The sequence below is a fragment of the Onychomys torridus genome, chromosome 8, assembly GCF_903995425.1.
Source record: "Onychomys torridus chromosome 8, mOncTor1.1, whole genome shotgun sequence".
NCBI classification, from domain to species: domain Eukaryota; kingdom Metazoa; phylum Chordata; class Mammalia; order Rodentia; family Cricetidae; genus Onychomys; species Onychomys torridus.
Window position 1 is genome coordinate 64,099,423 of NC_050450.1, and position 24,913 is coordinate 64,124,335.

The window sequence follows — 24,913 nt, forward strand, 5'->3', positions numbered from 1 at the left end:
CCTCCTGCTTTTTGCTCCCTCCACCTTCCGTGTGTGTCTCTGTGTGTGTGTGTCTGTCTATTTTCTTGAACACTACAGCAGGGCTCCTCATTCCAAGTGGCCATCAGCAGCTCTGCATCAGCTCTGCATCAGCTCTGCCGTCCTTCCTGCTATCATGGACTGAAACCTCTGGAAACCATGAGCTAACAGTACCTTTTCCTCCCTTAAGTTAGCTTTAGTTATTATTTGTGGTCACAGTAGTAAGAAGTAATGATTCGTGAGTAAATCAGTTAATTGTGTAATGCTGAGGATTGAACCCAGAACCTTGTGTATGATAGGCACATGCTCTATCCCTGAGCTTATGGCTATGGTGGTGCATACTTTTAATCCCAGCACTCAGGAGGCAGAGGCAGGCGGACCTCTGTGAGTTTGAGGTTAGGGTGGTCTATATAGTGAGTTCCAGGACAGCCAGAGTTATATAATGAGACCCTGTCTCAAACAAACAAAAAAATTAATAATTTATGCATATGGGTATTTTGCTTGTATGCGTGTCCACCATGTGTATGCAGTGCCTACAGAGGCCAGGAAAGGACTCTGGATCTCCTGGAACTGGAGTTACAGATGGTGTTGAGTTACCATGTGGGTGCTGGGAATTGAGCCTGAGTCCTCAACAAGCCCAGCAAGTGCTCCTAGTGCAGCTGTCTCTCCAGCCTCTATTTTCCTCAAACCAGGGGAGTTTGTGTGTGTGCGTGTGTGCGTGTGTGTGTGTGTGTGTGTGTGTGCGCGCGCGCGCGCGTGTGCTTGTGAGTCCATGTGCTGTGGGGCTGGATGCCCTGGAGCTGGAGTTTTGGGCGGTTGTGAGCCGCCTGACATGGGTGCTGGGAATGGAATCAGGTCCTCTGGAAGAGCAATATGTGCTGAGCCATCTCGCCGGCTCCCTTACATTTCCCAATGATGAAAACATTGCTTCTAGCCATCTGAACTGTGGGGCTTCGGGGCTTCTCTGCAGCCACCTGTCAGCTCCCACCACTAGCTTAGAGCCCAGCTGGGAAACACTCACCAGAGCTCAACACTTTTCTCTCCTTTGTTATTTTTTTTTTTTTGATTTATTTTTATTTATGTGTGTGTGCCACGTTATATGAGGGTGTCCACAGAGGCCAGAAGAGGACATCGGATCCCCTGGTGCTGGAAGTTGTGTGCTGTTGGACATGGGTGCTAGGAACCGAACTCAGGTCCTCTGCAAAGTCACAAGTGCTCTGACTCACTGAGCCATCCCTCCAGCCCCTAACACCCACGAGTCCTCACCATTTTCCTCTCTTCTGTTATCTTTCAGTTTGAAAATTCCTTTAGCTGGAAGTTGGACCTTCTATATTGTTGTTTTTCTGTTAGCCTCTTTTATCCCTACCTCGCCCTGTCCCCCACAGACAGTCTCATGTAGCCCAGGGTAGTCTCATATTGCTATGTAGTTGAGGATGGGCTTGAAAAATTCTCCTGTCTCTGCCTCCAGAGTGCTGGATTATAGGTGTGCACACCATGCCCAGTTTGACGCAGTGCTAGAGAGAGACCTCAGTTTCTACCAGCCATCCCCAGCACTTTTATATTTCTGGTTTTTGTGTCTTGCTTCCTGGGAGGTTATCTCCCTCTCAGCTTCTGTTTTAAAATTGATCTCCCCCCCCCCCCCCCCCGAGACAGAGTTTCTCTGTGTAGGTTTGGTGCTTGTCCTAGATCTCACTCTGTAGACCAGGCTGGCCTCAAACTCACAGAGCTCCACCTGTCTCTGCCTCCCAAGGGCTGGGACTAAAGACATGCACCACCACCGCCAGGTCTAAAATTTTATCTTTTTACACTGAGGTCAGTTTTAGGTGAATTGTTTATGTGCTCTTCATCTTGATTTTTGAGGTGGGGGTCTCTCATTTGGCCTGGAATTTGATAAGTAAGCTGGTAGGCAGGCTAGCAAATCCTAGGGATCTGCCTGTCTCTGCCTCCCCTACTCTGGGAACACAAAGGCATGCCACCAATACTCGTGGGTTCTGGAGATCAAGCCGAGGCCCCCCCTGCCCCGCCTGTGGTGTGGCACTTACTGAACCAGCTCTCTAGATCCTGTGGTCTTAGAGCTTTAATTTTGAAGAACATTAACTTCTTTTCTAAAAAGTAGCATTGTTATTGTCATTAATTTTTAATCTTTGGTAGCACTAGGGATGAAACCTGGGCCCTCACTCCTGCATTTTCTTGTTTCATGTGGTAGTATCTTCAGAGGACCTAAGTTCTTCCTCCTGCATGCTGGATGCTCCAGGTTTTATTATTTTTAGTTATTTATTAGCTCCACCATGCTCTGGGTGCCTTTGCCTGTTCCCACCATGTGAAGAACAGGGCAGGCAGGCTGCTCTATACACATGGATGGGGCTTACAGACTGTGGTCTTCCCCAGTGGAGAATAAGTGGAGACTTGATGCTTGGGGACTCCCCAGGGTCCATCATCAGTTCCCCAGAGAGATGCAGGCACCTTGCTTTGTGGGAGGGGAGGGGAGGGGAGGAAATATGCCTGGCTGTCATCAGGCAAATGGCTGTTTTTTTTTACTGACCATTGTAGATTTCAGCAAGGGACCTTAGGCAGCCTTTGGCTGCACTTCTGGTTCTGCTCTGGCCAGCAGCAACCTGTTACCAGGGTCAGGGAAGGGCAGTCACCAGGCCCTGTGGGCCGAGAGTCCATGGGGTAGGTATGGGGAAGAGGATGAAGGGAATGAGGTCAGAGGTCAGGGCTCACTGTTCATTCTTTTTTGCAGTGTTGGGGATTGAGCGATGGGGCTCCTACATTCTAGGCAAGCTCGCTACCACTGAGTTACAACCCCAGCCCCTGTGGCCAATCCCTCAAAAAACCCAGTGTTTCTGAGACCTTTGCTGAACTTCCAGGTCTCTCCAGGTTCTGAGTTTTCTAGGGAAGATGCAGAGCAAGTGGGCGGGTTGCGATTGGTTCCTCCAACCCGAATCTTGGGAGTTAGGGAGGCCAAGTAAGATGACTGCATCTTACTGTCTTACCTTTTCAGCTTTTCAAATCTCTCTCACCCCCTCCTATCCTTTTGTCTTTGTGGTTTAATCCATTTTCACTCCTTTAGGTTGTGTTGAATGGGACAGAAAAAAACGATGCATGTGCCCAGTCTGTCACACGTAGCCTGAAGTCAGTGTCTATTTAGAAAACATTTCTGTACAGGTCTCTTGAACCTATTTTAATTCGTTTGTGCACAGATGGGCTTGCTTTAGTGTTAGGAGCGGCACTGAGACCTGATCTAACCGGTTCCTCTGACTCAGGCTTTGGGAAGGGTTTCAGTGAATCAGCAGTACATTTTCAAAGTTTATTTTAATCCATCCACTGCCATCCCCAATACAGGTTGGAATGTGGCGATGGTGGTCTTTGGGTGAAGGGTGACTCCATGAAAATTCTCATGTTGATTATTTTAATGCTGAAGTATTACATGTCACCGGGAAACTGTAGGTTTCTTTATCTTCTGCCAGCAGCAGGGGCAAAAGGCTAACAGTGAAGGCCTTGGAGAGAAAACCCTCCAAGGATGAAGGGCTGGTGGTGGGGAGGGTGGAGCTGGGCTAAGAGGGAGGGACATAGACACATACCCCACCCCCACAGGACCCAGGGAAGAGTTTTCTAGAAGCATTTGTATTTTGAATATTTTTCATGCCTTCTTTGGTTTAAGAATGCTAAACTCCCAGGCTGTGGCGGGGGGGGGGGGGGGCGGCTGGGTTCCTTGTTTTAATGTCTTAGGGGAGCCGTGTGCCAGAACTGAGAAAAAACCTGGAGGCCAATAGGGGCTTCAAGGAAACCTCAAAGCTGGGTTAAACCCAGCTCCTGGGCTAGCCTGGGGCAGATAGGACACACACAGCTCCAGGCTCACACTGAGGGGGTTACTCAGCTTTGCAGGGTCACATTCAGGGTTAGATTTCTTCTCAGCATTAGTACAAAGAAAGCCCTGTGTGGTCCCAATGAAATTTCAGTGCATAGAGGAAGGCCCTTCCAGCCCAACCCAAGACCCAAGCAAATCAAAACATGGGGAGGACTGGGGTGGGTGGGTAGGGCAATAAATAAAGGTGGGGGGCTGAGTGAGGTGGTAGATAAGGGGCTTTCTGCCCAGGAGGGTGCAGCAAGGCACTAGATGGGGGCAAGTGTGCTCGTCCCCAAACACTGGTTTGTTGAGTTGGAGGTCAAGGCCATCAGGATGCTGGTGAGGAGGCCTCAAGGACCTTCAGAAAGGAGCCAGGAAGCCTGGCTCTGTATTCTCTCTCTAAATCTTCCGCTGGAGGGTCTGCCTCAGCTTTGGGGTGCCAGGAGGCCACATCAGCAGCGAGGAGTTGTCCATGTATGTCTTTTGCCTTTGGCAGAGAGAGAAAAAGACCACTGAATAGTGAGTGGTGGTTGGCTTCCTCCCCAGTGACAACCCAGCTCTGGGAAGAAATAGATGTGTGAGGACAGAGCCTTCCTGGGTCCAGGGTGAGCCTGCACTGTCCACCGTGCTGTGTGCTCACAAGCTTGTTATCTGTACACCCGTGCTTTGGTCTGTCTGTCCAAACCTTGTCTGTCATCTTCAAGGCAGTGACCTCTTGGCCTATGTCTGACTGTTTTCGACCTCTAGCACCGCATAGGTTCACTGCTGGTGTGCCCAAACTCCCAGTGTTAGGGCTGGGACTAGAATGCATCCTAGAGAGGGCTGCAGGAGGCTGTAGAGAGGGAACGGGCTGGTTAGTGGGGTGTATACAGGCTACTTGAGGGAGACCCCAAGGGACACATCAGATGCTGTTTCATGTATGTGCCTGTGGGCTGTTGGCTGGGGTTGCCCAGCCTAGCTGGGGCTGGTCTTTAAAGGGATGAGAAGATGGTTCCATGCTGGACCAGTAAGCACAAGGCAGAGGGAGAGCATTGTTTTCTACACCTAGCACATGTGTATTTCACGTGTACATCAAGGCTCCCAGAAAGCCAACCTTGGAGGTGGTGGCCTCTGGAGGATAAGGACAGACACCACTCCACTGTTCCTAGGCCAGGCTCAGTGAGGACTTCCTGTGGCTGTTAGGAGGAAGGGAAGACTGACAAGGGACAGGAGCAGAAGATGCTGGCACCGTTCTGAGTCCCTCTGGTCAGGGCTGGGTCTGGCTGACCTTTGTTCCCCACTGCCTAGCACAGAGCTCAGTAAACATGAAGAATTGAAAATGTCATCGGCCACTAGGGAGGGAGGAGGGGACAAACCGGCTGCTGGACAAGCAGAGACAAGGCAGTACTCACCGGGCACCCTGGGCTCAGGCCGGGGTGGGGTGCCTCCCTGTGGGTCTGCAGCACCTGCCCCAGTATCACTGGCCAGGCTGCTCTGGCTGCCGGAGAGATGGCTGGGTGGGCAGGCAGGCCCCATCCTGGGGGACTCCACGCTGCTACCTGTAAGAGATGTATGTGGATGGGAATGGAGATGTCATTGAGCTTGCTAGCAAAGAGCCAGCTAAATTTTATCTGGACTTGTGGGTGGTAACTATGGACTGTCTGCTCAGCAGTCCACACTCACGTGCCTACCTGTTCTAGCCAGACCCCTACCCTCTGCTGATTGATCTAAGATATACTGGATCAGCAGAAGGGGCTCTTTCCCTTAGTAACACATTACCGATATGAGAACTGGCAATTAGGAGCTTTTCCTAAGTGAGGGGTGGAAGGGATTGTGTGTGTCTGGGAAGGCAGTGAGAAGGGAAGGTAGTATTAAGACAGCACTTGCTGCCTCCACTACTAAAGACTCTCAGGTCATACATGCATGCATTTGTGGTTTTGTGTGTGAGCGTGGAAACTGGAATGGGGAGGCAGATGGAGGGAGGGAGATGGGAAATAGGGTAACACACTGCAGCTTCTATGAAAGGCTGGAGAAATGGCTCAGTGGGTGAAAGGTGCTTGCCCACAAGCCTGGCACACTGGGTTTGATCCCCAGACGCGCATGGGGGAGGAGAGAACTGACTCCCAGAAGTTGTCTTCTGGCTTTTACACATGCGCTGTGGCTTCTAAGCCAATAAATAAATAAGAACAATAAAGGAAAACACTAACAGTGGGGGAGGATGAGATATGTATGAAGATGACACAATTATTCAAGATGGTCCTACCCAGCTGAGAGCAGGCATGGAGGGAGGAGGCAGGAGCCAGTAGGTAGAAGGGGGGGGGGGGAGCCTGTCCTGAAACCAAGGTTGGCAGGCAATTTGTACAACAGTCTCCTAGTGAAGCCTCTTGGGGCTGCTGGTGCCAAGCCCAGGACTAGTTTTCACCTCTTGCCTTATCACCTGATACTGAGCATTTGGAAAACTATTAAGACTCTGAAGGTACATCAGGGCTCTGAGGGAAAGAGCACCATGATCAACTAGTAATGTCTGCTGTGGCTCTGGACAGAGAGGTGGTAGTGTGTGTGCCAGACATTTGCCACTTCTGACTTAGCCCAAACTTTCATTTCCAGCAAGGATTCCTGCCATGTCATCTTTGGTCTGAGGTCATAGTCTTAGCTACAGGATAGTTTATTATATCATTGATATATTATTATATCAAGGCATCTTATTCCAGTTTGGGGCAGATACTGTTCCTGCTTTTTTTTTTTTTTTTTTTGGTTTTTTTTCTTTTTTTTTTTTTTTTGAGACTGGGTTTCTGTGTGTAGCCCTGGCTGGTCCTGGAACTCACTCTGTAGACCAGGCTACCCTTGAATTCACAGATCCACCTGCCTTTGCCTCCTGAGTGCTGGGATTAAAGGTGTGCCTAGCTTGGGGCAGATAGTGTAAGGTCCACTCTTTACACACCAAAATCAAGCCTCCCTGAAACTTCCTTCGAAGGTCCTAGTTCAGACCCAAGAGGACCTAGAGGAAGCTGGTGCTTTTCTCAGGAGGCCTTTCTTGTACTTAAAGAGATGAAAGCCTTCCATCTTCCCTTCCCTCTGCTCCTACCTCACTGCCCAGACTAACCCATGTTAGGAATCACAAAATGGGCTCAACGTGAGAGGGGACTTTGGAGCTGGCCTGCTCCACCTCATTTGTGTTGAGGAGAAGGCAGTGCCAGTCAGGAGGTGATGGCACATGCTGGAGATATCACTGCAGTCGTACGGCTGAAGTCAAGGGAACTGTACCTAACTTCTGTGGCCCTTTGCTGCGTGAGAGGTAAAGAGCAATGCTGACCAGGGTGTTTCTGAGGAAGAGTGTGCAGAGGAAGTGGCCCTGCCTCTTGTCAGCCCTGCGAGCATCTTCCCCACCCACCCACACACACACACAGAGATGAGCCTTCAGGCTCCTTCCTTCCCGGGGACCCAGGGACCCTTTTCAGACGCCAGTAGAAAAGCTGCCACCAAAGAAACCAAAGAGCCACTTGGCACCTCTGGCAGCAAACAGCTGACTTTCTGCACTTACCTGAGTCCCCTCTAGGCTTGTCACCTTTTGTGCCCTTGACCACAGTGGGCATGGGTCTGTCCTCCAAGCTGGAGGAGCTGAGGTCCGAGTCACTGTCGCTGGAAACCACTGGAACAGACAAGAGCAGAGGAGGTCACAATGATTTTCTCCTGCTTGGGCAGTGGGCCAGGGAAGGCCTCCCTCTGGCCACTTGGCACCACAGAGTAGCCTAGAATTTCAGTTAACCCTTTTTGTTTGGGACATGAGGGGAAAAAAAAATGGTGTGGGGAACAGGAGCTCCTTTCCACCAGCTGCGGAGGGTGAGACCTGGTGTGAGGAGGCAGACATGGAACCCACATTCCCGGCACCATTCGGGAAGGCTCATCCTTCAGCCAGCCATCTCTAATGAATCATGGTCTACCTGTGGACTGGAGCCGTTTTGCTTGGTAGGAGTGGGTGACCACTTTTGGTATAGACACAGGGACTCCGAGGCCTCTGCCTGGCCACACTAAACACCAAGGCCGTGGCTTCAAGGACAAGAAACTTATCACAGGCTCTCACATACATGGACTCACAAAAGTTTCAGAAGGGGAGGGGATAGCCCCACCCCATCCATTGCACAGGCAGGAGACTGAGGCATGTGCCCATGGCCGTCAGAAGATGGACTCTAACTCTGGAAGGCTGGCTGTGGTTCCTAACCACTTAACTCTCATCAGGAGCACAGTGAGGTGTCATGAACTACAAAGAGCAAGGGCTCAGAGGGAGCTGAACCCCCTCTTTTCTGCACCCGACACCATATTTGGCTGGTTCATCGACCGTGGGTGTCATAATACAGGATATATTCATCCTTCAAACATTCTATTTTAATTTTAAGCAGGGATGTACATCCGTGTGCCAGCCTCCTGAGGCAGGCCTGCGTGCTTCTGAGAACCGGCTCATGTGGCCCAACCTGTCCCATAGCCTGTGGCTCTGGGTCCTGTTTTGGTCACTGGAGCTTAAAGACCATGGCAAATAAGACCTGACAGCAGGCTCTTCTAGATTTTTCCATATCTTCCTTCTGCTTTTTTACAGTTGTCTTGCCCACGCCTAATTCAATAGATTTTTTTTTTTAAAGGCAAGTTGCTGCTTCAAGTTTCACAAAATCTTGCTTTTAACGAAGCAGTGTTCTGACTCTTCATTAATTTACATAGCATGTAACTAAGTGATAATGAAGATAATAAGTAGGTGTAGGATCAAAGGTAAACAGCTCTTTTACAGGTGACTGACTCAGGGATGGGTCACCAGGCAGGAGGTGCCAGAGCTCTGTGCTTTCCTCTGAAATGCCAAGTGCTGGGGTGGGGTGGGGAAGTCGAGGGCTTCCCAAAACACTTCACTAGGTTATCAGCAAGTGAGGCTTCCTTCTCCAGGCTCAGGAGCCTAAGGTTCCCTCTGCCAGAAGAGGACCACAACCACTACCAGTCCAGGCTGGCTAGCAGGCCCCAGCTGACCCGGCAAGCTCTTTCTGGGGGCTGCATGAGGCATCCACAGACGTGCTGGTCAGGGAAATTCTCTGTGGGAAAAGTGGAGGGGAGTGGGCCTTCCACCTGGATCCAAAGCCTTCTAGAAAGTCTTTGTGTCTTAGCATATACCATTTTCTGGCTGAGGGTCTCAGGTCACAGAAACAAGTAGCCAAAGTTGGAGCTGGCTAAACATTTTAGCCTTCAGAGGTTAGCAGTAGCCAGCACACAGTAGGTGCTTGAGGAAGGTCTGATGGTGACATTGTGCTCACCTTGCTTTACCTGTCCTGTCAGGGTTACCAACAAAATGGATTTTTTTTTTTTTTTGAGGCAGGATGGCCTTGAATTGCTATGTAGCCAAGGATGATTTTGAATTTCTTATGCACCTGCCCCTACCACTTATATGCTGGGAAGTTAGATACATACCATCATGCTTAGGTTTCTGTTTGCTTAAAGTTTTTTTTGAGAGACAGAGTGTGTGTGTGCGTGCACACGCGCTTGCGCATACCTGCAGGTATATGAGTGTGGGTGCCCATGAAGCTGGAGTTATAGGTTGTGAGCCACCTGATATGGGTATGGAACTGAACTTGGGTCCTCTACAAGAGCGGTATGCAGGCTTAACACTGAGCCATCTCTCCAGCCCCCACCATGCCTTATTTTATGATGCTGGGGCCCATACCCAGGTCTTTTTACATGCCAGGCAAGCACCCACCAACTGGGCACTCGCCAGCCCTCTTCAGTAGATGTATCTGTCGCCTCCTCACCATCATCACTAGACTCAACTTCCTCCGTCCAAGACCCTTCCTTATCCCACCAGGATGACTGTAAGCGTCTCCTCCTGTGGATGTGTCTGTAAACTCTCTGTTCAGTCAGGGTGTCCCAGCCACACAGACTGTTGAACGATTCCTATCATCTTACCCACACCCCTGTCCACCAAGAGGAGGCTTGTGTGCATTCCTGAGTGATGAATATGTGACTGTCCCTGGTCGTCTTCCTCTGCTCCAGCCTTCTACCCTTTTCTGCTCTGGTTCTCTCTCTCATATGCCACTGACAAGACTTCCGGTTTGGCCGTTTCAGACAGAACCAAGAGGGGGTGGGGAAGAAGAGGGATGGGGGTGGGTTCATGAGAATTCTACGCAAGAACCCGACTGACTTTGCAGCTCCTTTTCGGGTCTGAACTGAACATGAATCCACTGAGACCAGACCCCATGGGTGTCAGTGCTACAAACACGTGGTTTTGACTCATTGCTGGGCTGACTAAACACTAACCCCACAGGGCCCCAGACACGAGAGGTGGGAGGCTGTGGGCAGGAAGTGGGGTTGCAAGTAGCTCCCGGTGTCCCCCCCCCCTTTGGGGCAATAAAGGAACACAGGATGGGAGCTAGCTAATGCTAATGGGGGCAGGGCAGTACCTATGAGGGCTGGTGACTAACCTCCACAGTGGTCTCTCCACTTCTTTGGCAGAGACATTTATACATGATCTATCAATGCTTCCTGATCTGGAAATATTCCCTCTTCCTGTGGCTGAGCTGGGGACAGCAATTAGAGCTGGGCTGGGGACAGGGCTCTGAGATTGCTTGTGACACCTGGATCTCAGATGCCAAGGGGCCCAGCAGGGATGATGGGGTGGATTGTTCCAGGAGTTGGTAATGGAGGCATCCCGTTGTCTGTTGTATGCATTCCAAGAGTGGACTTGGGAGCAGGCTCAAGTTGCTAGATAGGATTTATGGAGAGTTGTATGTCTTATCCAAAACAGCACAGCCCTGGAGGTGGGGGAGGGTGCCTATCACCTGGTCCCCAAGGGCACCTGTGCTGTATGAGGGTTAAAGAAGTCACAGAAACAAGACAAATTCTGGAAAGCCCCCCCCCCCCCCCGTTACTCTCATGTGACTCATTCTTTGTCTCCTGGGAACCCTAAAGGGTGCAACCCTGGAAAAGGGGGAACAACCTCCAGGGACAATGGATCTCACCATGGGATCATAGGGCAGGGACCACCCAGCCGTCCCAGAGACTCATTTCTGCCCCCTTGCCTGGCTTCTTTGTATCCGGGGTTTTAAGCTGATGCCAACTTTCTGGCATACACAGAAGTCCGAGGTTGGCATCAATGTCTTCCTCTATCACCTTCTACCTCTTTTTTAGAAACCCACTGGCCAGTAGCTTATCAATTCAACAAGACTACGAGGTCAGCGAGCCCCGGGACCTGCCCGTCTCTGCCCTCCCAGTGCTAGGCTTTCGGGTGTGCACTGTGTCAGCTTTTCACGTGGGTGCCAGGCAGCAGAACCCAGGTTCCTCAGGCTCGTGCAACACACACTTTGATGACTGAGTCATGTGCCCAGCCCCGTGCCTAGGGGTTTTAAGCTGGGGCGAGGCTGTAGCCATCAGGTATTTCTTCTGAAGCCTCAAATCTCATCTCCAATCTGCTCTCAGAAAGCTCAAGAAGGCAGGGTTGCCCAATGGCTGGCCACTGACAGTCACTAGGGAAAGAGACCCAGAAGAGGCTGTGAACACCTGGGGCTCAAGAATATGTTGCCCAAGTAGCCGAGGCTTCTTCCAGTGGTCAAGGAAGCAGGCTTTTCTCTTTCCCGTTCCCATAAAACCCAAACCTTGGGTAATTTGCCACCCGGGTATCAATGCTGCCTTCCCTCTGAATGGTGGCTGGGACTGTAAATCCTCCAGCATGAAGCTTTCAGGCTCGCAAATCTTCCATCTCTGCTCTTCATCCTCTACAAGATGCTAGGAGTGGCTAAGGGCCAGACCTGGGACAGGTCTGGGGACAAGTGCTTGTATTCCCCTATGCTTTGGCTTTCCAGTGGAGGTAGGAAAACCCTGGGAGACACTCACTGGTCTGAGAGCCTGTGGGAGGTATCCTCACCCGTACTCAGAGGGCTCCACCTCAAGGTGGGAGGGGAGCCCTGTATCTTGGTTTCCTTCATGGCCATCTGACTTCTTGGTCCACTTGCTGGATGGAGGCTCTGGCATCCCTGAGATTTTCCCATCACGCTGGGCCCTCATCCTCAGCAGCGGATGGGCAGCTTAGAGCCAGCCTGGCCTGTTTCTCTGGGGATGGGCAGTTTGTTTTTCCCCCTCTAGCTCATTCTTGGACGGATTTGCAATTTGACTGTCACCATGGAAACTCTTGAGTTTTGGTACATGAGGCGGGGTGGGGGTGTGTGGGGGGGAACTCTTCCTTTTTGGAAACTCTCCCTTGAATGTCTCACAGGACACATGTGGCAGCTGCTGCCCTGTCAAGACACCTAGCTGGGATGGCTCAGGGGACAGGGATGGGGCCCTGGGGACCTGTCTCCAGGCTCTGCTTAGCCATTACCTCTCTCCATGATCCCAGGCACCTCTTCAAGCTTCATGGCAAAAACCAAGAGACTGACCCAGCAGCTACCTGGGTGTGAGGTCAGCCCAGCCGCAGACAAGCTGCTGATGTGGCATTCTGAAAAGTTGGGAAACCAAGCCCCATTCTGGGCCACGTCACATCGACCTGCAAAGATGGTGGCAGGCTGTGAGCTTGGAAAACCTTCGGGAGCAGTGGCTGTTCTGCTCCAAGGAGCCCAAAGTCTCCAGAAGCTATGGGAGTTAGGGAAGTAGAGAGATATTTCCAACATCCTGCCAAGAAGCAGCAGATGGTGGAAAATTTTGCATACTAAAAACAACAAAAAATATTTTTAACGTAAAGGAATGATAATCGGGCCTTGGGGAGGGCATAGGCACCCCCATGAGTCCTCCCTGGCCACCAGGCTGGCCCTGCCAAGATGGCTGTGGCACCCATAATTCCAGAATAGGGGTGTGTGTGGGTCCTGTTTTGGTGGCAGCAGCCAGGGGTCATGGGATGCTGAAGGGGGTCAGCTGAGCCATAGACTTGGGTTGTGTTGTCCATCTCCTGTCACTTTCCAGATGTGCACCTTCAGGCTGTTTTCTTATCTGTGCTTGGTGGAGCCATGGATGAATGATGGGTCCTTCTCTAGTGGCTATGAGCATTCAGAGAGAACAGGGACGTCCATCATGGGCTCATGTCCCCAGTAGGGTGCTAGTTTCCATGCTCTGGGCCAAGTCCTACCTCCCAGGGGTGAGGCTGATTCCCAAGGGAATGTAGACCCTCCATCATGGTTCACAGGAGGAGAGCGCTGCATGCCCTCAGAGGATGTTTAGAGGCTGAGCTGGGATCTTTGGCTGGGATCCTCATTTTCCCACCTTGCCCAGCATGTACATGGTGTCCAAGCCCCGTCTCACCTAATGAGCACTCTCAGGAACCCTCCCCCTCCAGATGGCTGGTTCATCCCTCTCTCCACGAGGGCCCTTCTGTGTCCTCTGGGTCTGGGCCTGGCATGGGGAAGCTGTCTCACGCATGCCTACTGCCTTGGCTTGAACTCTGGTTCTGCTTGGGATACCTCTGGGCAAGTACCTCACTCTGAGCCTCAATTGTCTCAGCAGTGAAATGGACAGGAGGAAGGAGAAGAGAGAGGCAGAATAACTCAGTAAGACTCGATCCAGCAGGGAAAAAAGGCCAAATACACAAGCTAAGATTTTTAAAAATCAGGGCTGGAGAGATGGCTCAGCGGTTAAGATCACTGGCTGTTCTTCCAGAGAACCTGGGTTCAATTTCCAGCACCCCCATGGCAGCTCACAACTGTCTGTAGCTCCAGTTCCAGAGGATCTGACACACTTACACAGACATGCACGCAGGGAAAACACCAATGCACATAAAATAATTTTTAAAAATCTAACTTTAATGCAATGCCCAGGGATCCCTTCAACCCTGTTTCTTCTGCCCATAGCCCTCTGCCCCAGGAACAGAAGATGTAGCCCACCCACCTGGCTGCCTCCACATTCTGCTTTTCCTGCTCTGACCTCACCCTGCCAGGAGCTACCCCAGAGGAAGGCCAGCCTGTGACCAGACTTCATCTCCTTCCCTGAGCCTGTCGCAGCCCTAGATAAAGCCATCTGCTGACTATTCTCTGAGAACCTTTCCCAGGGGGACAGCTGTGCATGGCAGCGAGGTCAGCCAGGGAGTAGTTCACCAGGCCAGCAGGACAGGTGACCTTAGAGCCCCTGGGTCACCTCAGTGTTGCCAGCCAGGCACCTCTCATATGTCTTCAGGGAAGAACACTCAAAGGGAATGTGCCAGGCCTCAGCTTGGACAGGGACTGAAGTGGAGCGCGGGAAGCCACTTGCCATGGACACAGGATGAGTGGGCCCTGAGAGTTGGGAGGGAAACAGTGGGCTCTTCCTCTGCTTTGTCCCCAGGGCTCCAGCCAGGAAGGAGGATTGCCCAAGGCTTGTGGGGGGGAAACCTTGTCTTCCCAGGAATGGCCATCGGCAGCCAGAAAAGACCCAGTTGCCTACCAGTCCCTCCCTCCTGGGGCCAGGTGACAGGAGTCACAGTATGTATCCACTTGACCTACTGTGTAGCCAAGGACAGTCACAGGACCCCATGGCATACTAGGTGAGGTAATGGGGTGCTTTGCATCCCTGGCTGCCACTTCAGGCTCTGAGGATGACCCCAGGCAGGAAGGGGTAACTGGGCAACAGAAAGCTCTGACAAGTCGGAGCTAGGGCTAGGAGGGTCCCAGCGCTGGCTTATATTCATTCACATCGATTTTAATTTTCTCTCTCCTTCAGGCTTACAGACAGATAGGAGGCACCAGCTAATGAAGACAAATCCACAGATCAATAGAAATGTGGTTGCCGGTGTGGAAACCCTGTGGTCCCTGACCTCGAATGAGGCGCTCTGGATAGGAGGATGGATGGATGGTAAGAGCTGCTCCCTCCAGAGAATGGGATATACAGAATGGGGTAGAGCCTAACACAGTATTCGGGGAGAGAAGTCAGAGAGAGCTTCCCGGAGGAGGAGGAATTTACAAATGGATGCCATTTAAGCAGATGCAAAAGTAGGCCCGGGGTATGCCAGGCCTTCCAGACCGTGTAGGGAAAGCCAAGGCTGAGCAGTGGGCTCTTTAGGGATTAGGAAGCTCTTTGGCCAAGGCCCTCGGGGAAAGGAGATGATCTGGTTTGGGTCTGCTCTGTCCTATTTGGGGACAGATGACTGTTCCAGTTTCTAGCGGCTACCAAACAGGAGCGTGTCTCTCCTGCCTGTCTGGGCTGGCAGGTGCCATGAGCCTTTGTTTCCTCCTGATGTCAGCTTGGGCCTCTTTCTCAGAAGTACTGTTTTGGAAAGTCTCTTTGGGGCGGGTAAGCCCAGCGGGTTAAAGGTGCTCGCCACTAACCTGATGGCCTGAGTTCGATCCTCAAGATGGAAGAAGAGTACCCACTCCTGTGAGTTGTTCTCTGACCGCCACACGACACCCTGCTCCCTCGCCCCACAGAGAACTACATAAGGATAAAGAAAATGGGATCTTTTGATGTGACCCAGGTTACTCAAAACCCTCCTGGCTCAGTTCCCCAAGATCTGGGGTTACAGGCAGGTGTCACCATGTATGTTCTCACATGTTTTTAGGTCTGTCTTTTTGCTGTTGTGCCGTATCTCTCTCTCCTTTTCTGGTGTCCCCTTGGGTCTCTGTTCCTATAATCTGTCAGTTTTCCATCTAGAAGAGCCTCAGCCCCAGGGTGTCTGTGTTCAGACTCCGGCAGGAGGATGGCTGGCTACCTGTCTGCAATCAAGGCAGGGCAATCTGCCTCTTTCTTGTGGGTCTTCTCTGCCAGGACACCAAGAGAAATGAGGGATCAGCTGGGGACCTCTGCCATGCCAACCTTGCTCTGGCATGGGCAGGAAGTGTGGGAGAGGAACTGTGTACACCAGAGGCTGCTCTGTTACCCCCAGGGCTTTATTGGAACCAGGCAGGGAGGGAGGCCTGGTTCACTCACTTTACCCATGTTCCCAAAGGCCATTCAGTCTAGAATGCGTAGAATTAAGTTGTAGGTTTAGCCAGCAAGGCAGATGGGCAGCTGCAGAAAGTCATACTGTACTATGTACAAAGAGCTCAGCCCAGCTGGCCCCAGGGGCATCTCTGTGCCCCTGGGCTGCACTTGAATCCAACACAGCTTCCATGAGGGCATGCCACCTCAAGACCTCACCTTGCATCTGAAATTGTCTAATCCACGGAGGCTATCATTAGGTTTGGGCAAATTAAAGGCGACAGCCATGCCCCTAACCTTTGTGGTGTGGCTAATGAGGGTCTTCTGCTCCAGGAAATCAATTTCTAAGCCAGCACAGACGTTGGGACAGGTAGGGGGAGAAGGGAGAGGCAGAGTGGAGACTCTTCCCTGTTTAGAGCCCCCGTTTTGAGACTGATATTCCGCATAACCAAGGGCTCAAAAGGCAGGATGAGGCCATATGCGTGGGCTTTCCTTTTAAAGCAGGGCCATGGCCACACAAGAGTGGTGGCCTCTGTCCCTGAGAGCTAGCAGAGGCGCAGTTCCACAGTGCTGCAGGCATTTCCTTCTCTCTATGCTGAGACTACCACACATACTATTTGGACTCTGTATCTTACGTCCCCTTCTGTAAGTGAGCAAGGGCAGTGCCCCATTCCAGGCTGTCCTCATGAAGTTCCAGATGCACGGAACCCCACACAGACTACCATGAGCAAACCCGGAATCCATGGCAGCTATGACCAGAGCTGCTGGATACCACAGCTGACTTCTGTCCTTTCTGCCTGCACAGGACAAAAGCTAACAGTCCTAAGCCTGGCAGAAAGACATCCACAGAGATGATGGGCAGCTGGCTCAGAGCCAGGGGTTGCCTCTGGTGAGGCCACAGTGGGCTTGGGAACCCTAGCACCCCAGCAGTTTCTCTTCCCTAGCCTCTGACATTCAAGCCCCCACCCTGCCCCCAGCTGAGACAAATTATGATTTTCTTTCACCTATTGTCTTGACCCAAATGGCAGCCCCGCGCTATGAAGACCAGGTTCAATGACTTGGAGGTGCCTTGTGGGACCAATGGTGCCTTCTCAGATGGTTCACACTGGCTCTTCCTCCTCCTCTCTCTAATTGGTTCTTCTTGGTCTGTGTGTCCTTGTGTATGTTTGGGAGCTTCAGGTATCTTTACATTAAAAAAAAAATAATCATCACAGATACTTCCCACAGCATCCCAGGGCCATAAGGTCCCTGCAAGGAGCAAAGTTAGAGGTGGAACATGGCAGTGATGAACATAAGGTGATACTGGGGGCGGGGGGGGAAGGGGAGAGAGGGTGATAGCATTGGCTGACACACAGAAAGGCTGGTCTTTACTGAATGGGAGGCCTCCCCATCACCTGCCTGTTTGAAATTCCTCTGTTAAGGCCCTTGCCCTTGGAGGAGTCCTTGAACTCCAAGATAAGAAAACTAGAAGAGAACAGAGCCTGTTCTAGCCCCCTCCCCATCATCCTAATGGGAAAACATCATTTCATAACCAAGGTTTTCTTTCCCAGGAGCTGCGCAGGCCCCAAGAGCTACAGACTGGCCCAGGAAGCCCGTCTTGAAGGCTGGGGAGATGGCTATACGGTCTCCTCTGTGTGAGCCAGGTGGCTGACAGGAGAAGCCCTGGGAAACCTGCTCCTTTTTCTTGCAACAAGTGCCTCTGAGAGCCATGCTTTGCTTATCTTCCTTTTCACAGAGACATGGACCACAGAAGAATTTCTACTTTTCTTTTTCCTTTGTGGTTTGGTGATGGAAGCCAGGGCCTGGTGCGTGCGAGGCAAGCACTCCACCATGGAGCTGCACCCCAGGTCTCCCTCCTTAGTAATCATGTACAGCAATACCAAAAGACTGCCAGAGACAAGAGGGAGGGCTGGGGACTGTGGCAAACAGAGAACACGCCATCATTAAAAGGGGATGCTGCTGTTGCCTCCGAGAGGGCGGCATTGGTAGACCTTCTGATTTTTAAAAGTGAGAATTCTCTGCAGTTAAAAAATTTGACAGTGCATTTTAAGTAGCTAGCCAGATCAGGTCACTGCTAGACTGTGACCTGTCACAGAGGTGGAGTCTCAGCACCCATGGACAGGTGACATTCTTCCTCCTAACATGGACGCCCTCCTGCTCTGCCTTGTCTTTCATCTGCTCCAGCAAGCAGGGGCCCTATCCCCTACACATCCTCCCAGGTACTCTGAAGGCTGTGGGGACTCGGGTACCAGGGACAGCCAATGTGACAAAAACGGACAGTTCAGAAACCACAGAGGAAGTGTGCTTGTGTGTGTGTGTGTGTGTGTGCGCGCGCGCTCGTGTGTGTGCGCTGATTTCTCAGGAACAGAGAAGGGAAGGAAGGAGTCATAGCAACAGCTGGCTCTGGGCAGTGAGCAATCCTGTCTGAAAATAAAACATTTTACAATCCACAACCGAGGCTCATTAAGAATGAATGGATCGGCTGGTATAAATAGCTTGCCGCGTTAAGGAGTCAGGAAGCAGCAGCTGCGCATGCACTCGATGGAAGATCAGTGGCTATGATGGGAGATCAGTGGCTATGGAACCTGCTTATTAGCTCAGTCGGCTGCTGCTCTGTGCTAACGAGACAGGTTGCAGGTTCAACGCTGCATGGGCGGTGTGGCTTTCCCAGCCTCAGGCCATGGTTACCTCCCACCCTAAGACTGGAGCTAATGTGGTGGGGGCATAACAGGAAACACACTAACAGCTTCTCGCAGTATCTGACTTAGAAGATCCCTCACTGTAATATCCAACCTTCTCTCGAATGCCCTCACTGACAGGCAACTCACTACCCTGTCAGACAAAGTACTGAGATCTGTGGTTAGATGGTAATTAATTAGAAGACACTGGCTGTGCCATCCATTATGTCTGATGGTGGCTGGATGCTAAAAGGGTGCTCTGGGCAGAAATGAGAGACCAGTTGCTTCCCTCCTGATTGTGGATGGGGTGCAAGCCGGTGCAGAAACTCCCCAGACTTAGCCTGATGCGAGCTACCCAGCAGGCAGAGGGAGTAGCCAAGAGTACAGACAGGCAGGGTAGCTCTGGCTGCCCCTCCGCTGTCACAAGACCCCCTCTTCAGGAGCCCAGCAGTACCTCCCTCCCTTGAAAAATCCTCTGAATCACCAGACAGGGCAAAGCCAGCTACATGGTGATGGAGCCGAGAGCGTCACCACGTGCTGCACTCAGGGGGAAGAGCCTGGGTCCTTGGGCCTCAGTGCAGCAGACAGCCTACGTGACCTTGTGTGGCCTCCCTCCTCATCCATCACGAAGAGTCAATTTCACCGTCTGCAGCTGCCTTGAGCTTCAAATGAGATAATGACCATGAATCACAGGGTGCCCTGGTCAAGGCCAGTGCAGCCCCAATGATTCGGCTTCTCTAGGAGCTGCTGGCCCCATGTGGGGAGGCTGGGTCAGCTGTGGGGGTGGAGGGGAGGATAATTCGGGTAAGGGCCACCCTGGTCCACTCTGCAGATCAGGGGAGTCAGACCGCTCACCCCAAACCCGGATGCTTGCTTCCACGGGACCGCAGACTCCCTGCCGCTTCAGTTCGGGATCTTAAAAACATTTGCTTAAAACCTAGTAGCTGCGGAAGTGGCATCAAAACCCCAGTTTTTCCTGAAATTACACAAATGGAACAAATCCAAGAGCCTGAAGTACTTTCTAGGGCAGATCTTAAAGGCAGCCAGTGTATCATCCAGAAGGAAATGCCTGGTTTGGGTGGACCCGAGCAGGTGGGAGGCGGTAGTAGAGGGACTCTGGGGATGGGCTGTGACCCAGGCTTCCTAGAGAGGGAATAGACTAGCCTCTGAGCTTCAGGGAGCTTGAGGCAGACGCAGTGTCGAGGCCTGGCCTTTCTAATGTCGGCCATCTCTAAGGGGATGGAGAGGCAGAGAGTATGCGTACCTCGTGGCTGGGGAAAGGGGTAGGCCCTGCCAAAGGGACGATGAGCCATGAACCCCCAGCACTGGTTCTACTACTTGAAACCAGGTAGGAGACACAAAGGCTGGCTTTACTGGTCCTGGGGCCGCCCTAGGCCATGCTGTTCCTTGCAGGCTCCTGGGGTAAGAAGAGCCAATGTCTCATCATAGATGAGCCTCCCTGGAGTCACTATCTGGCATCCTTGTCTCAGATCGGTACCCAAGGCCCAGGTCAGCCCACCTGTTCCACAGCTGTTACCACTCTCCTCAGAAACCCAGAGGGCAGGGCTACATCTACTCCGTCTCTAATGCTCCCGGTGATTGACTGATTTTGAGACAGGGTCTCACTGTGGGGCCTAGGCTGGTCTTGAACTCTATGCTCAAATGATCCTCCTGCCTCAGCCTCCCGAGTAGCAAGGAATAAAGGCACAGGCCACCCTACCTGGCCTATTGTTTTATTCTTAGCATTTAGGTCTATAATGTGTTCCTGGGCACACACAGAAATTGAATCACGCCTAGTTATTGAATCAATACGCCTTTTCCCACTGAGTTGAAAAATCCCTGTGTTCAGCTTTCCATGCGTTCTTGGGCCTACTTCAATTCGCGTCCATTCATCTATGTGTATATTCTATAATAGCTACTCTAAGTTCCTCACAAGCTTTTAAATTGAGACATAATTCATATCCTATAAAATTCACTCTTCAGGGGGAGTACAATGCAGTGGTTTTTCATACCATCATAACACTGGGCGACTGCCATCGCTACTTAGTTTCAGAATATTTTCATCCTCTGTCCTCATCAGCAGTCCCTGTCCCCCCGCCCCCCTCCAACCCCCTGGCTCATGCATCTTTCTATGGGTTTGCCTAGCTTAGCCATTCCCTATGAAAGGGATCATACAGTGTGTAGCCTTTGCCTCTGGCTTCCTTAACTTAAGCATGGAGTTTTCCAGGGACATCCATGTTATAGCACACATACACATTCATATTCTGTCTCTACATACACACAGGGAATCAGACAGATCTTATATAGCTATAAAAATGGAAAAATTAAGATTTTTTTTTAACTCCTTTTGAGACAGCATCTTGCTATGTAGCCCTGGCTGGCTTGGAACTTACTATGTAGACCAGCCTGGCCTAGAACTCACAGAGGCTTCCTCTGCCTCCCAAACACTGGGATTACACACCTGGCAGGATTGAAGTTTTTACCTGATTTTCTGCTCAGGGTTTATTTTTTACCCTTTTTGTGGGTTGAATGCTTGTGTCCCCAACCTTAGTTCATGTTGAAGCTCTAAACTCCAGATGTTTGGAAGAGTAAATGAAGCCCTAGGGTGGGGCCTGATTCAACAGGGTGAGTATTCTCTTGAGCAGAGACCAGAGTTCTAACCCCTCTGTCCTCACATGTACACACTGAACAAGGTGGCCACCCACTGCACCACGAGGGTCACCAGACAAGTTCTGTCAGCTCCTGATCTTGCTTTACTGGCCAGACCTGGGAGAAAATCAATTTCTGTAGCTTAAGCCACCCACCCAGTCTGTGGTAGTTTGTTACAGCAGCCTAAGCATACTAATACAATAATACTTCAATTTTCTACATGCTGGTCCCTATAATTTCCATTTAAAGTCTCCTTCCAGGCATCAAATAATTTTTTGTTTCAATTACAAATAGGTCTTCTCATTTCCACTTTTAATTATTTAGTTCAGATTAAAGCTATCGATTTTTAAAATTGATTTATCTGGTTTTGTTTTTTTTTTTTTTTTTTTCGAGACAGGGTTTCTCTATGCATCCCTGGCTGTCCTGGAACTTGATCTGTAGATCAGGCTGACTCGAACTCAGGGATATGCTCATCTCTCCCTCCCCAGTGCTAGGACTAAAGGGGTGTGCCACCACTGCCAGGCAAAATTGATTTACCTTAAGTCTTGTCAATTTCTAAATTTCTTTATTAACTCTGGGGCATTAGTTGGAGTGGGCTGAGTTCTTGGTGTACACATCCACTGTAGAGAAGATGGATTTAGTTCCTTTTGTTCATTTCCACTATTGAGAGAAAGCTTCTTATTTCTTGCCTCACTGCATTAATTAATAACTAATCAGGGGTAGGAGGGATGGTTCACTGGTTCAGAGCGTTGGCTGCTCTTGCAAGAGGAGTTGGGTTCAGTTCCCAGCACCACATGGTGGCTCCCAACTGTCTGTAACTCCAGTTACTTGGGATCTGACACCTGCTCTTACCTTTGTGGGCACCAGGCTCACTCATGGCACATGCAGGCAGAACACTAATGCACATAAAATAGATCTAAAACAAAACACCTAATAAAGGCTGGAGCCTGGGAATGTGGCAGAGCACTTGCCTAGTTTACTCAAGGGTTGGGTTTATCCCAAGCACCCGAAACACACACATACACACACACACACACACACACACACACACACACACCCCAAAACAAAGTCAAACTATGATCAAATATGATCAAATGATGGAGATTCTTGATTTGAATTTTGATTGAACATGGCTTCAGGGCCTTATCAGTTAATAAGATTTTCTTTTTATTTTGGGACTGGGGCTTACTCTGTAGCCCAGGCTAGTCTGGAACTCACTAGGACTTCCTATGAAACTGAGACCAGTCTTGAATCAGAACCCTCTGCCTCCCAAGTGCTGGGTCCCTCTAGCAGCTCCTGGACCAGAGGCATCTGTGATGAAATGAAAGCATGTACTACAGTGCCTGGCTTCAAGAAACAATTTGAAAAACAGGACATCTGAATTAAAATCAATAAGTAATAGACACAGGAAGACCTACTCGGATGTGGACATAAAAATGAAATGTTTTTCTTCCCTGTGTACTGGCCATGGTTAGAACCCCCAGCAGTAGCACAGGCAGCAAATATGTACAGCCTCACTGCCGCAGGGTAGATGACTAGGATATTATATAGCCTGAGCTTCAGTTTGCAGCTTCCAGGCTTAAAGATATTTCAAGGTAAAACCTAGAAACAACATTAAGGCCCATCGGTAGAGAACAATGAAAACATAACCCAATGTTCATGGGATCTGATTCAGCCACAAAGGTGAGGTAAAACCTAGATCCAATGGCCCTGAAGGAGTTCATGGCATTCTAGTGACAGGTGTGGTGTGATGACGCATGCCTTTGATTCTGTCATTTGAAGCAGAGGCAGTCAGATCTCTATGATTTCAAGGCTAGCCTGGTTTACACAAAGAGTTCCAGGCCAGCCAGGGCTACATAGAGAGATAGTCTCAAAACAAACAAACAAACAAACAAACAAATGCAACTCCGAAAAGCAACAGCGTCACAGGCAAGACACAGCCTGTCTATTTTTGTTGCAAAGCAAATTTAAATGCCTAAATTCGGTGGGTGTGTGGTCAAGGGCTATGGTTTAAGGACAAACAGAAGAGGTTACTGGTTTTCACTCCTTGCTGAATTATTTAACTTGAATTCTTATATTATTAAAAATTAATAAAGAAAACAGTGGAAGAGGATGGGAGGGCACCTATCTTGCAAACATCAATTAACTCCTAGATCCCTGCGTATATTGGAAAGTTCATAGCTTGGGGCCAGTGAGATGTCTCCGTGCACTTGCTGCACAAGCCTGGTGATTTGTGTTCAATCTCTGGCACGCACGTAAAGGTGGAAGGAGAGGAGACACCCCACCAAGCAGACCTCTAGCCTCCACATGTGCATTGTGGCATGTGTGCGCCTGCACACACCAATAGCATACATACATATACGCACACAAATAAAATTAAAACCAAAACCATTTATGACCTATCTCTGTCGCTTACCTCCATTTCCAACAGGGCGTAAGAAAGGGAACGAGAGGGCTGGCTAGGATGTGAGCAGGAGAGGGTGGGAGGCATAGGTGCTGGAGCCCAAGGCTTGGGGTGGGGGTGGGGTAGACTGAGAGTGGGGAAGAGGGTCACAGACAGATGCTGAAGAGAGCTGGTGAGCTGGTGTTAGCCTCAGCTCCGTGCCTGTGGGAGGAACTGTGGCAGGGGGAAGATCGTGGAGTCCCTGAGGACCTGGGGCTGGGAAGAGAGCTTCCCTGTGAGAACAGGTGGCTTAACCAGCCTTTAAGAAGCATCTCTTGGGTCCATCTAGCAGCTCACAGACCAGATGGAAGCTCTCTCTACAGCCTCCTTTGCAGGCTCAGAAGCAGGCATGTGGTCACTCACTTGCTCGCATATCTATGGAGCATCTCTTCTACGCTGCTCCTGTGCTATGTGCTAAGATACTGGCCTGCTGAGGACTGACATGGCCCCGCCACAGGACTTTTCAGAGCGGTAAGAATGGTACCTACCTACTCTGACCCCTCCTGAGCTCAGTCAGCCCAATTGTGGTGCTGGGAGAGCTATATGTGCTAGCTGGCCCTAGGTCAGAGCCAGAGCTGTGAGCCCAGCCAGCTGCCAAGCCTTTGGGCACCTGGTGGTGAGCTAGGAGGAGGGTGGGGAAGTCACTTTCAGAGCTGGAAAGCACCACGGGGATGTGGTCATTAGAGGACTGGACAGATGGGGACAGCCCCTCACTACCCTCTCACAGCTGCCTTGTGTAGCTCCCTGGAGTCCAGCAGCTACACAAGAGGCCAGAATAGCAGCCTCTGCCAGCTCCCAGGATTCCTGAGGCAGGAGTGACAGAGCCCTGCCCATAGGCTGCCATGGACCTCGCCTTGAGGTTACATGAGCTACTATGAAGATAAGGGAGGAATCGGAAGGTCCCTCAGTCCACAGCTCAAGGGTGTCCTTAGGTAAGGATGGTTCCCATACACCAGATGGTCTTGTCTCACACAGGTACAGTAGCTAGAGCTAGTCCCTGTGAGGACACGGCCAGACTTGGGGCAGTGACTGTCCCCAGTCAGAAACTGAGGACGACTAGAGGGCACAGACGCTGCCCGGCAACAGGCCACACATGCCATTGGGACCTTTGGCAGCTCTCTGGCCAACCCTGCATGTGGTTTCTGCACTGGTATGACTCCACTGTCCTCCTTTCCTGGGCTCTCCTCTGCCTCAGCCACCAGCTCTTCTTCCGAGTTCAGCCCTGTCCTCCCCAATACCACATACCCTAGTGGCCTCTCTCAGTGTGGGCACAGATGCCATCAGCCCGCCCTCCCTCCCTGCCCTGTTTGCTGCCTGTGGGCTCTCATGCATCAAGTCACTCGGGGACCATGGGGCTCCAACAGGCCTGATATAGCAGCCTGGGGGCTCCACATCTCACTACCTCAGAGGGAAAGCCAGTCCTTGCAGAGAGCCTTGATTCCAAGTGTGTGGGGATGC

The 24,913-nt window shown here is 51.0% G+C and overlaps 1 protein-coding gene across 9 annotated transcripts in view; it reads right to left on the bottom strand.

Annotated features, from left to right (window-relative positions):
- Nucleotides 1-3,709: 3,709 nt before the first annotated feature.
- Nucleotides 3,710-24,913, bottom strand: part of Rph3al (rabphilin 3A like (without C2 domains)) — a 146,088-nt gene continuing 124,884 nt past the window's right edge. For 8 of the 9 annotated variants that reach the window (XM_036196116.1, XM_036196111.1, XM_036196114.1 and 5 more), the window contains 3 exons: nucleotides 7,389-7,496; nucleotides 5,260-5,406; nucleotides 3,710-4,355 (listed from right to left, as the gene is read on the bottom strand). In XM_036196116.1, the coding sequence (XP_036052009.1) occupies nucleotides 4,321-4,355; nucleotides 5,260-5,406; nucleotides 7,389-7,496 (290 nt within the window). In that variant the 3' untranslated portion in view covers nucleotides 3,710-4,320. Of the gene's footprint in view, nucleotides 4,701-5,259; nucleotides 5,407-7,388; nucleotides 7,497-24,913 lie in introns of all 9 variants that reach the window. The other variant, XM_036196118.1, reaches the window with a different exon arrangement.